This window comes from Oncorhynchus nerka, linkage group LG3, assembly GCF_034236695.1.
Source record: "Oncorhynchus nerka isolate Pitt River linkage group LG3, Oner_Uvic_2.0, whole genome shotgun sequence".
NCBI classification, from domain to species: domain Eukaryota; kingdom Metazoa; phylum Chordata; class Actinopteri; order Salmoniformes; family Salmonidae; genus Oncorhynchus; species Oncorhynchus nerka.
Genome location: NC_088398.1, coordinates 48,678,529 through 48,692,693, shown reverse-complemented (window position 1 = coordinate 48,692,693; position 14,165 = coordinate 48,678,529). Strand labels below are relative to the sequence as shown.

The 14,165-nt window shown below is 42.4% G+C and overlaps 1 protein-coding gene across 1 annotated transcript in view; it reads right to left on the bottom strand.

Moving 5' to 3' along the window:
• LOC115109884 (contactin-associated protein-like 5) overlaps positions 1-2,688 on the bottom strand; it is a 48,802-nt gene extending 46,114 nt beyond the window's left edge. Inside the window, exon 1 of the mRNA XM_029635135.2 lies at positions 2,503-2,688. Coding sequence (XP_029490995.2) covers positions 2,503-2,628 — 126 coding nt within the window. The 5' untranslated portion in view covers positions 2,629-2,688. The remainder of the gene's footprint in view (positions 1-2,502) is intronic.
• Between the last annotated feature and the right edge of the window lie 11,477 nt (positions 2,689-14,165).

Here is a 14,165-nt window from a genome sequence, read left to right as displayed (position 1 = left end):
CAAAGAAATCCCTGGTGTAAAATGCTGTCCAAATAAATATAATTATATTCTGGAAAACAAATACTCTTGGTCTGACTGCAGCAAAGCCATGGGACTATTCTAAGATCCATTTATAAATAAATACATGAAACGGACACATTACATTTACATAAGTATTCAGACCCTTTACTCTATACTTTGTTCAAGTACATTTGGCAGTGATTACAACCTAGAGTCTTCTTGGGTATGACACACCTGTATTTGGCGAGTTTCTCCCATTCCTCTCCGCAGATCCTCTCAAGCTCTGTCAGGTTGGATGGGGAGCATAGCTGCACAGCTATTTTCAGGTCTATCCAGAGATATTAGATCGGGTTCAAGTCCAGGCTCTGGCTGGGCCAGTCAAAGACGTGTCTCGAAGCCACTCCTGCAATGTCTTGGCTGTGTGCGTAGGGTCATTGTCCTGTTGGAAGGAGAACCTCTGCCCCAGTCTGAGGTTCTAAACTCTGTAGAGCAGGTTTTCATCAAGGATCTCTCTGTACTTTTCTCTGTTCATATTTTCCTCGATCCTAAATAGTCTCCCAGTCCCTGTAGCTGGAAATCATCCCCACAGCATGATGCTGCCACCACTATACTCCACCGTAGGGATAGGGACAGGTTTAATCCAGATATGACGCTTGACATTCTGGCCAAATAGTTCAATCTTGGTTTCAGCAGACCAGATAATCTTGTTTCTCATGGTCTGAGAGTCCTTTAGGTGCCTTTTGGCAAACTCCAAGCAGGCTGTCATGTGCCTTTTAATGAGGAGTGGCTTCCGTCGGGGCACTCTACCATAAAGGGCTGATTGGTGGAGTGCTGCAGAGATGGTTGTCCTTCTGGAAGGTTTTCCAATCTCCACAGAGGCCCTTCTCCCCTGATTGCTCAGTTTGGCCGGACGGCCAGCTCTAGGAAGTCTTTGTGGTTCCAAACTTCTTCCATTTAAGATTGATGGAGGCCACTTCAATTCTGCAAACCTTTTTTGGTACCCTTCCCCAGATCTGTGCCTCGACGCAATCCTGTTCCGGAGCTCTATGGACAATTCCTTCAACCTCATGGCTTAGTTTTTGCTCTGACATACATTGTTAACTGTGGGACCTTATATACAGTATACAGGTGTGAGCCTTTCCAAATCATGTCCAATCAATTGAATTTACCACAGGTGAACCCCAATCAAGTAGTAGAAACATCTCAGGGATGGTTAATGGAAACAGGATGCACCTGAGCTCAATTTTGAGTTTAATAGCAAAGGGTCGGAAAACGTATGTAAATAAGGTATTTCTGTTAGAATTTTTTAATACAATTGTAGAAATGTCTAAAAACCTGTTATCGCTATGTCATTGTGGGGTATGGTGTGTAGACTGATGAGGAATTCGTTTTATTTAATCCATTTTAGAATAAGGCTGTAACGTAACAAAATGTGGAAAAAGTCAAGGGGCCTAAATACTTTCTGAATGCACTGTAGATCCCAATTATTGTTAAGTCCCTGGCAATCATTGAAAACAATTTCAAACCACGTCTCCCAGGGTTTATCCACTACACCAGCATCTCTACACCATGCCACATTCCCATACTGGAGTGTAAAACAATGATTTTTTTTAAGTCGAAGAAGAGAATAAATAATAGAAGACAGGCTGCTGTAGCGTACTGGACACGCTGTTTGTACTTGTAAGCCCAACTACTATTCATTATCCACCATGAGAGAGAAACTTGTTCAGAAAAAAAATGGTAGGAATGTTGAGTTCTCTCCATTTTCTCTCCTCATTCTTTTTCAGTGCTTCCAATTTAAGATTTCCGTCACGCAATTTGACATAACTGGGGCGAGCACAATGGCTTATAAAGAATGTATGTGCACACCAACATCATGAGGTACAAACAGGCATTTTTTTTTTAGATGTTAACTCAATTATGCACACATGCTAGCCAAGTACTAGCTATAAAATCATAGTAGAGGAGGAGTAGGATATATGTGGAGTGAGCCAGACGTGTGTAGTGTACATCCACACAGTTCATCCCAGACTATTGTCAGACTTAACAAAATGTTTCCTTCACAAGGATGTGAAACAATGAGATAAAAATTGAGTTACAGAGTCTGAATTCTCCTAATCGTTTTCCCACAAAGCATGGTACCTCTGGGGAGAGCAAAACAAAGACAGAGATGTTTAGCTATCTACTCTCTCTCACACACCAGAGGTGGAGGACACTAACTCAAGTACAAGAGAGGGACGTAATGTCTTATTTTATGAGGTGTACCCTTGGAGCTCTGACCTACTCTGAGTTACAGCTCAATACACAGCTACTCACTCATCCTAGTGAGCCAAGTGAAAAGAAAAGTCAAAACTTAGATTATTATTTTCAAATCAATGTGACCGACTGGGTTGAAACCCGTATTAGCCCATTGAGCTAAAGCCAAGGCAATACCTCAGTGAATAGCACATCAGTGAAGTCTTCACAATGGCAACAGTAAATCTGCAGTATGATACAACTCACCCTCACCCCGTCCTCCTGTCGGTACTGCTTCCAGGCTTGGCCTGTGTCACTGAACAGCAGCAGGTAGCCGCTGACCCAGTCTGAGCTGCCGTAGCGCCCCTGTGTGGCGACGGCCGTCACCTCCATCCTGTCCCTGAGGTCCAGCTGCAGCCATGGCTGGCTGTCTGTCACCTGGGGAGACCAGCCTCCAGCTTCTTGGGAGACCAGAGAGAGAAAATATCATTTTTTAGCATTCTGTCGCTGCACAGTTTGGATCGAATTGTGGTCGGTGTTTTGTCCAGTAACCCTTAACCTGTGGGCCTTGCCTGCATGGAACTGATGCTGAACTCTTGCATTTCTGTCTGCATGGGGAGTCCTGTGAAAGCTAGATTCCTCTGTAATATTAACTAACCCCCTCTATCATGCTGTCTAATAACCCCCTTCTATCATGCTGTATGAAATGGAGTGTGAAAACACTATTTTGTTTAAATAACACTCCAGCCACCCTAGTCATAGACTGTGCTCGTTGACACCGCACAGCAAGCGGTACCGACGCACCAAAAATGGAATCAACAAGACGCTGAACAGCTTTTACCCCCAAGCCATAAGACTGCTAAATAGTTAGTTAAATAGTTAACCAATAGCTTCCCGGACTATCGGCATTTACCCTTTTTTGTTTTTAGCTCTTTTGACACGCTGCTGCTACGGTTTATTATCAAATCAAATTGTATTGGTCACATACACATGGTTAGCAGATGTTAAACCGAGTGTAGCGAAGTGTTTGTGCTTCTAGTTCCGACAGTGCAGTAATATCTAACAAGTAATCGAATGTTTCCCCAACAACTACCTAATACACACAAATCTAAAGGGGTGAATGAGAATATGTCCATATAAGTATATGGATGCGCAATGGCCGAGCGGCATAGGCAAGGTGCAGTAGATGGTATAAAATACAGTATATACGTACATGTGATATGAGTAATGTAAGACATGTAAACATTATTCAAGTGGCATTATTTAAAGTGGCATTGTTTAAAGTGACTAGTGATCGATTTATTAAAGTGTCCAGTGATTGGGTCTCAATGTAGGCTGCAGCCTCTCTGAGTTAGTGATTGCTGTTTAGCAGTCTGATGGCCTTGAGATAGAAGCTGTTTTTCAATCTCTCGGTCCCAGCTTTGAATGCACCTATACTGACCTCGCCTTGTGGATGATAGCGGTGTTAACAAGCAGTGGCTCAGGTGGTTTTGGTCCTTGATGATCTTTTGGCCTTCCTGTGACATCGAGTGCTGTAGATGTCTTGGAGGGCAGGTAGTTTGCCCCCGGTGATGTGTTGTGCAGACCACACCACCCTTGCAGTTAACCTTACAGTTGTGGATCTGTAAATGTTTGCCAGGGTTTTGGGGGATATGCCAAATTTCTTCAGCCTCCTGAGGTTGAAGAGGTGATGTTGCGCCTTCTTCACCACACTGTCTGTGTGGGTTGACCATTTCAGTTTGTCTGTGATGTGTACACCCAGGAACTTAAAATTTCCCACCCTCTCCAATGCTGTCCCTTCGATGTGGATAGGGGGGTGCTCCCTCTTCTGTTTCCTGAAGTCCACGATTGATTTGCGACTCCACCTTGTCCCTGTGCCGACAATTCGCTTGTTTGATTGCCTTTTGGAGGGAATAACCACACTGTTTATATTCAGCCATATTTCGAGACCTCTTTCCATTGTTAAATGCAGGGGATTGTGCATTCACTTTTGCACAAATGCCGCCATCCATCCACGGTTTCTGGATAGGGTAGGTTTTAATAGTCACAGTGGGTACAACATCTCCAATGCACTTCTTTATAAATGCATTTACCGAGTCAGCGTATATTCCTGTCCACGTGATCAAAACAATCTTGTTGTGTGGCTTCCGATTGGTCAGACCAGCGTTGACTGGTTCTCGTCACTGGTACATCCTGTTTGAGTTCCTGCCTATAAGACGGTTCGAGCAAGATGGCGTCATGGTCGGATTTGCTGACCACTATGCATATCGTTAGTAGATTTGGATAGAAAACACTCTGAGTGTTTCTAAAACTGTTTGAATCATGTATGTGAGTATAACAGAACTTGTTTGGCAGGCGAAACCCCGAGGACAAACCATTCAGATATTTATTTGGAGGTCACTCTCTTTTCAATGGGTTTTCATTGGGAATTCAGATTTCTAAGGGACCTTCTTTCAGTTCCTACCACTTCCACTGGATGTCAACTGTCTTTAGAAATTGGTTGAGGTTTTTCCTTTGAGAAATGAAGAATAACACTGTTCCGAATGAGGCTCGAGGGAAGTGTACTCTTTGTTAGAGGCGCGTGACCTGAAAGCACGCTCCACTTTGTTTTCCTCCGGTATTGAACACAGATCATTCCGTCTTCAATTCTATTGATTATTTACGTAAAAAAATACCTAAAGTTGTGTTACAAAAGTAGTTGGAAATGTTTGGACAATGCTTACAGGTAACTTTTGAGATATTTTGTAGTCATGTTGCGCAAGTTGGAACCGGTGTTTTTCTGGATCAAGCGCACCAAATAAATGGACATTTTGGATATATATCGACAGAATTAATCAAACAAAAGGACCATTTGTGATGTTTATGGGACATACTGGAGTGCCAACAGAAGAATCTCGTCAAAGGTAAGGCATGAATTATATTTATATTTCTGTGTTTTGTGTCGCGCCTGCATGGTTGAAATATGCTCTTCTCTCTTTGTTTACTGGGGTGCTTTCCTCAGATAATAGCATTGTTTCCTTTCACCGTAAAGCATTTTTGAAATCTGACACGTTGGCTGGATTCACAACAAGTGTAGCTTTAATTTGGTATATTGAATTTGTGATTTCATCAAAGTTAAATTTTTATAGTAATTTATTTGAATTTGCCGCTGCATTTTCACTGGATGTTGGCCAGGTGGGACGCTACCGTCCCACATATCCCAGAGAGGTTAAAATCCCCAGCTGCAATAAATGTAGCCTCTGGATATATAGTTTCCAGTTTACATAGATTCCAGTGAAGTTCCTTGAGGGCCGTCTTGGTGTTCTCTTGAGGGGGAATGTACACAGCTGTGAATATAACTGACAAGAATTATCTTGGTAGGTAAAATGGCAGGCGTTTGATTGTAAGGTATTCTAGGTCGGGTGAGCAGAAGGACTTGAGTTCCTGTATGTTGTTATGATTACACCATGAGTCATTAATCATAAAGCACACACCTCTGCACTTCCTCTTCCCAGAGAGGTGTTTATCTCTGCCGGCGTGAATCATGGAGAAGCCCGGATGCTGAACCGATTCCGACAACATATCCCGAGAGAGCCATGTTTCCGTGAAACAGGGAATGTTACAATCTCTAATGTCTCTCTGGAAGTTAACCCTTGCTCGAATTTTGTCAAGAGACTGGATATTGGCTAGTAGTATACTCGGAAGTGGTGAGTGACGTCTACGGAGCCTGACCAGGAGGCCGCTCCATCTGCCCCTTCTGTGGCACCGTTGTTTCTGGTAGCCTTCTGGAATTAGATCCATTGACCTAGGTGGTGGTTTCACTGTTAGTGTACACCTGTTGTTTATGAAGCATGTGACAAATAACATTTGATTTTATTTGAAATGTATCAGTGTACTTGATATATTCGAAGGGCCACCCACCAAAAAAGGCTTCAGAAAAGGCATTCTGTGACCCGGGAAACAACACTGCAAAGTTTCAACATCCTTACGTAGATCATTTTACGTATATGAACACTGTGTGGTTAAACAGTTTGAAAAGTTGCACATTAATGAAATATTATAAATCAAAGGTACGATTTTGAAATCATAGCACATTTCGGGTAATTTCCCCTAGCAACACTATGAGGTTGCGGTGTCACACCTTGGTTACAATTGTTACACAAGTTCTGTTGTCCATACTTGCAGATAGCAACATACTGTATGTACCGGACCAGAGGAAATAATACGAGATAAGAAGCTGTTGAAAGGTGCTAAATAAATTTGTCTCAGATGCCAGAACATCGCCGATGTAGCTGTCAGTACCTTGAATGTTTTGAGAGCTGTGTTATCTAACAAACATTGTGCTGTCTTTAGTTTGGCTAGCAGGCAAAAGAAATGAGGTCCCTTGTCGGCTAAATTCTACTGTTAAAATGTCTTATATTAACTACGAAAACCACCGTACAGGTACATGTTTAAAAACTATTTCCTCATTTCGGGGTTCATCTGGATAAGTCAAAGACCGATAACCTGTTGCTTGAGCTTATGCAAGGGCAAACAACAAACGCACAAATAGATCTGTGTTCTGTGCACCAGTGTGCAACAAAAGGAAAGAAGGTGAAACATAGCAGCAAATTACCCAAGATTACCCCCCCAAAAATCATAACTTTTGCAAACAATAACATGGATATGCAACTTACAAGTTACAAGTTTTGAACCACAATGTGCTCATATTCATAACATTATCTATATAATGTTGTTGAAATTTTGCCGTTTTGTTTCCTGGGTCACGGAACAAAACATTTTTGGTGGATGGCCCTTGGACTAATATGATAAATACACTGGTGAATAATAACCTCAGTATCTACATCCAAACATTCATGTGAAAGTGTGATATGGCGGTGCAGTGTACAATTAGTAGATTCAGACCCCACAAGCCGCCCAGCTATCAGACAGAAGAAACAGGTCAGTTCATGTTCATTACTCAGCTGCTGTGGGCTGGGACACAACACCATGGGAGCAGATGAGTTCTGAATATTAAACCAGAGTCTCAGTCACAGAGGAAGCATCATTTACGGAGCCCCCCCCCCCCCCCAGGATAATTTTGGTTGTTACAGACTCACATACTGTTACAGAGGTAAAACATGACATGGGGTCAGTCGGGTTAGGCTAGGTGTTCACCCTAATATCCCAAGTCATTGAGAATCATTATCTAGTTTCAGACAGTAGACTCATTTATATATCAATTTATTGATCTGTGACCCTTGTTGTTATGGCTAAGAGCAACATTTTAAATTGGCTAAACAGTGCTGACGTGTACAATGAGTACTGTATCAGGGATATATATTTAAGAGGCTCATGAGGTGAATCTTAATGCAATAATACGCATAATGCTATTTCAAACTAATACTGGATAAGATTTGTATTTATTTTTCATGATATCCTAATATTACAGTCCATAAGAGCTGTTTAGCAAACTAAAACACCTTCCTTTTACCTTAGATAAAGTATTATTGATTGTCTCTAGGTATTGTTCAGAAATTTTAAATAAAAAAATATAACTTTCCATTGTAACTCACCATCTCTTCTGTTGATCTTGGCAAAGTGTGGAGCGTTACTGACAGAGGACTGTGAGGAGCTCTCTAAAGAAGCTGGGGGCAGCATGGATACCAATGGGCCATTACAAATATCTGTAAGAGTAAAACAGAGAGTATGCTGTATGAAGTTCATGGTTGGGTACAATATATAGAGCTTTAGCACCATCATTATCTACTAGAGCAGGGGTGTCAAACATACATAATAAAATAATATTAATAATAAAAACATACACTGCTCAAAAAAATAAAGGGAACACTAAAATAACACATCCTAGATCTGAATGAATGAAATATTCTTATTAAATAATTTTGTCTTTACATAGTTGAATGTGCTGACAACAAAATCACACAAAAATGATCAATGGAAATCAAATTGATCAACCCATGGAGGTCTGGATTTGGAGTCACACTCAAAATTAAAGTGGAAAACCACACTACAGGCTGATCCAACTTTGATGTAATGTCCTTAAAACAAGTCAAAATGAGGCTCAGTAGTGTGTGTGGCCTCCACGTGCCTGTATGACCTCCCTACAACGCCTGGGCATGCTCCTGATGAGGTGGCAGATGGTCTCCTGAGGGATCTCCTCCCAGACCTGGACTAAAGCATCCGCCAACTCCTGGACAGTCTGTGGTGCAACGTGGCGTTGGTGGATGGAGCGAGACATGATGTCCCAGATGTGCTCAATTGGATTCAGGTCTGGGGAACGGGCGGGCCAGTCCATAGCATCAATGCCTTCCTCTTGCAGGAACTGCTGACACACTCCAGCCACATGAGGTCTAGCATGGTCTTGCATTAGGAGGAACCCAGGGCCAACCGCACCAGCATATGGTCTAACAAGGGGTCTGAGGATCTCATCTCGGTACCTAATAGCAGTCAGGCTACCTCTGGCGAGCACATGGAGGGCTGTGCGGCCCCCCAAAGAAATGCCACCCCACACCATGACTGACCCACCGCCAAAACCGGCCATGATGGAGGATGTTGCAGGCAGCAGAACGTTCTCCACGGCGTCTCCAGACTCTGTCACCTCTGTCACATGTGCTCAGTGTGAACCTGCTTTCATCTGTGAAGAGCACAGGGCGCCAGTGGCGAATTTCCCAATCTTGGTGTTCTCTGGCAAATGCCAAACGTCCTGCACGGTGTTGGGCTGTTAGCACAACCCCCACCTGTGGACGTCGGGCCCTCATACCGCCCTCATGGAGTCTGTTTCTGACCTTTTGAGCAGACACATGCACATTTGTGGCCTGCTGGAGGTCATTTTGCAGGGCTCTGGCAGTCCTCCTCCTGCTCCTCCTTGCACAAAGTCGGAGGTAGCGGTCCTGCTGCTGGGTTGTTGCCCTCCTACGGCCTCCTCCACGTCTCCTGAAGTACTGGCCTGTCTCCTGGTAGCGCCTCCATGCTCTGGACACTACACTGACAGACACAGCAAACCTTCTTGACACAGCTCGCATTGATGTGCCATCCTGGATGAGCTGCACTACCTGAGCCACTTGTGTGGGTTGTAGACTCTGTCTCATGCTACCACTAGAGTGGAAGCACCACCAGCATTCAAAAGTGACCAAAACATCAGCCAGGAAGCATAGGAACTGAGAAGTGGTCTGTGGTCACCACCTGCAGAACCACTCCTTTATTGGGGGTGTCTTGCTAATTGCCTATAATTTCCACCTGTTGTCTATTCCATTTGCACAACAGCATGTGAAATGTATTGTCAATCAGTGTTGCTTCCTAAGTGGACAGTTTGATTTCACAGAAGTGTGATTGACTTGGAGTTACATTGTGTTGTTTAAGTATTCCCTTATTTTTTTATGCAGTGTATATTTATATATATACACAGTGGGGAGAACAAGTATTTGATACACTGCTGATTTTGCAGGTTTTCCTACTTACAAACATGTAGAGGTCTGTAATTTTTATCATAGGTACACTTCAACTGTGAGAGACGGAATCTAAAACAAAAATCCAGAAAATCACATTGTATGAATTTTAAGTAATACATTTGCATTTTATTGCATGACATAAGTATTTGATACATCAGAAAAGCAGAATTTAATATTTGGTACAGAAACCTTTGTTTGCAATTACAGAGATCATACGTTTCCTGTAGTTCTTGACCAGGTTTGCACACACTGCAGCAGGGATTTTGTCCCAATCCTCCATACATACCTTCTCCAGATCCTTCAGGTTTCGGGGCTGTCGCTGGGCAATACGGACTTACAGCTCCCTCCAAAGATTTTCTATTGGGTTCAGGTCTGGAGACTGGCTAGGCCACTCCAGGACCTTGAGATGCTTTTTACGGAGCCACTCCTTAGTTGCCCTGGCTGTGTGTTTCGGGTCGTTGTCATGCTGGAAACCCAGCCACTACCCATCTTCAATGCTCTTACTGAGGGAAGGAGGTTGTTGGCCAATACATGGCCCCATCCATCCTCCCGTCAATACGGTGCAGTCGTCCTGTCCCCTTTGCAGAATAGCATCCCCAAAGAATGATGTATCCACCTCCATGCTTCACGGTTGGGATGGTATTCTTGGGGTTGTACTCATCCTTCTTCTTCCTCCTAACACGGCGAGTGGAGTTTAGATCAAAAAGCTCTATTTTCCTCCTCTGGATCCTCCAGATGGTCATTGGCAAACTTCAGATGGGCCTGGACATGCGCTGGCTTGAGCAGGGGGACCTTGCGTGCGCTGCAGGATTTTAATCCATGATGGCGTAGTGTGTTACTAATGGTTTTCTTTGAGACTGTGGTCCCAGCTCTCTTCAGGTCATTGACCAGGTCCTGCCGTGTAGTTCTGGGCTGATCCCTCACCTTCCTCATGATCATTGATGCCCCACGAGGTGAGACCTTGCATGGATCACCTAACCGAGGTTGATTGACCGTCATCTTAAACTTCTCCCATTTTCTAATAATTGCGCCAACAGAAGTTGCCTTCTCACCAAGCTGCTTGCCTATTGTCCTGTAGCCAATCCCAGCCTTGTGCAGGTCTACAATTTTATCCCTGATGTCCTTACACAGCTCTCTGGTCTTGGCCATTGTGGAGAGGTTGGAGGCTGTTTGATTGAGTGTGTGGACAGGTGTCTTTTATACAGGTAACGAGTTCAAACAGGTGCAGTTAATACAGGTAATGAGTGGAGAACAGGAGGGCTTCTTAAAGAAAAACTAACAGGTCTGTGAGAGCCGGAATTCTTACTGGTTGGTAGGTGATCAAATACTTATGTCATGCAATAAAATGCTAATTAATTACTTAAAAATCATACATGTGATTTTCTGGATTTTTGTTTAGATTCCATCTCTCACAGTTGAAATGTACCTATGATAAAAAATTACAGACCTCTACATGCTTTGTAAGTCGGAAAACCTGCAAAATCGGCAGTGTATCAAATACTTGTTTCCCCCACTGTATATATATATATGTGTATATATATATATATATATATATATATATATATATATATATATATATATGTATATGTGTGTATATATATATATATATATATATATATATATATATATATATATATATATATATATATACAGTATACACTGAGTGTACAAAACATTAGGTTGACAGACTGACCAGGTGAAACCAGGTGAAATATGATCACTTATTGTTCGCAATTATATGGAAAATTATGTTTGTGTCTGCAAGCGCAGCACGGTATGGGGTCTAAATGCAAGTACTGCTAAAATAGCGGGGCTGCCTCACTTAACCACTCCACAAATCTCTCCCCATCTCTCCCCAGCAGTCCATTAACTCAAGCAGTGACCCCTAAAAAGAGGACAGTAGAATCCACAGTACCCTAGGCAGCCCTATGTGTTTGTATGTGTGTGTGTGTGTGTGTGTGTGTGTGTGTGTGTGTGTGTGTGTGTGTGTGTGTGTGTGTGTGTGTGTGTGTGTGTGTGTGTGTGTGCACGTGCGAGTGTCAGTAGTGTTCCTCCTAATCCATCAGATTAGATCACTTCCACCAGGCAGAAGGAGATTAAGAGGTCAGTGATCTGAACTTGTCGGCCTCATCTTCCACTGATCCAGCCCTGCCTGCCAGGCCCCAATAAGAGCAGTGAGTGGGGTGGAGCTCATTCACTTAGCTAGTTACTGCACCACAACTCTCCTTTGTTGTCTCCACTGAGCAGTGTGGCTTCTGGAGCATCACTGTGTGGCTGCTAAAGAGGATCCCAGGACATAAAAATAACTGGCAACAGCTTGATTACAATGATCACTGTACTCTCTCCATCAGTGACTCATTCATCGATTTCTCTCTTTACATCATTTTCTTTTGGATTCCATCCACTCCATGTTGAATTTATCCTGGAAACATCTGCAGTAACTAATGAACATTCATCTGGTAGACAACAACTTCATGTTGAAAATGACAGCAGGAGCCTGTTTGCGACACTTTGGAAGTATCTTTGAGGACAGACAGCCCACCACATTTCAGCTGACCTGAATTGACTGCACTTATATCACTTGCCAGCAGATGTCTCTAAATGTTGATTTACAGATTGACTCAAGTGGATCAAGCTGTTTTTTTTTAAAGGATATAGATATAATTTTAAAAAAACAGCTTATATATACATGCAGCAATATAGCCACAGATGCCCAACTTTTGAGAAAAATCCCATCATTTCACAAGGAATCATATGTTTTTATCCTAATGTTATTAAACATTGTGTGGCAAATATGTTTTCTGTTTCTAGTGAAAATCCTTACATTACATTGTAGCCATTTCCTGCAGTCAAATGACCAAATCACCTCTAATGGCCTCATGGGTGGGATGTAATTCCTATTGTTCCTAATTTCATAAAGAATAAACATAATTTCAAAAAAACTTGGTCAGATGGTTATGTTATATTTCATTATTTTGTGACGTGTATAAAGTGTAATATTGCGATGCAACCTCAACATGTAATACATTACATCTCTGATTTAGCCCAGTGTAGTAAAATGTTTTAATCATCCCTGCCCACTACTTAAGCACTCTAAGCATGACTCTGTCTATCTCTTTCTATTTATATCTATCCATCTCTCCCATCTCTCACACAACCCATCAGACTCTGGGGATCATGCAACCACTTTGAAACAAAGCAAGCACCTTTGATCCTGACGGCCTTCTCACAAACATCTTCATCAATGTCAGGTTAGTCTTTCACTTCTGTAAAAGTACCTGCTCCATTTCATCTGATGGTTACACCAAATCTTAACACACCTATGAGACCTTTGTACAGTGGAAAGGGTACACCAATCATATGTTTGTGTCACAGCAGCATATAACGTAAAGCAATCGGCAAGGACATAACTCTAAGAGGCCCCTGAATACAAAGACAATTACGGTAGCTCACTTATAAAATGTGTGTTTTATGAACAGTGTTTTTGTTTATAGCCTCCATCTAGTTATTTGGCACCGAGCCAATAGCTGGGCTGTCAATCAGGAAGAATTATGGGTAGAGGATGATTTGCCTGCAAAGCTGTACTGCTCTGCTCAGTGCCTCCTTGCCTTGGGATAATTGAAAATCTATCCTAGCTATGAATGTGATCGTGCCACGGCACACTCGCTATGCAAAGTGCTTGGGCTTAAATCTTAAACACTCACTCCCATAAGCAGACACACACACACACACGCACACACACTCTCACACACACACACAGAGATGAACAGAAACAAACACAAACAAAGTTGGAAAAGAAAGCTGAACCAGGAGCCAGCCCTTTCTATAAACTCATAGCTTGTACAGTAGATCCTGACAGGGTATAGCGACACTGTGATTTTAGTATCCACACCATTGAGAGACATCTTGACACCTCCAGGCTAGTAGAACATAGCTGGGGTTATCAGTGATTGTGTTTGGGATTTAAAAAAAGAAAAGAAGCTGCACTCCCTTTCACTTCCCTCTGTTCCCCAAGGTGTGCCATCATCCAGTGATGCATGGGAAGATAGATGGCTGTGAACACATTTAGATGCACACTGTGAGCTCTCTTTTTTTCTCCTTGGCCTATACACTTCCTCAAGGCCCATAAAGAACATATTTTTGTCATGTAACACAATGACCCATACTTCATTTAGTGGGAAGACTATTCAAGTGGAAGGAAGTTAGGCTATTTTGAGGTTGAAAACATCAATATGACTGCACATTAGAGTACAAAACCAAACGTAATTTGTGAGTTTTATTGTCAGTTTTGGAAAAACAACCACATTATCCAGTCAAATTTGATGGCCAGATTTAGCTCATTCAAATCCACAAAATACTGCCCTTGATTCTGCTTTTCACACTATATTTATTCAAGCTTTTTGCTAGATCTCAAACGTGACTTTCAAACCCAATCTACTTCACCTAACTTGCTCTCTTCAAAATGTGCAACAACTTTTTACAACACAAAGGCCCCTGAGTTGA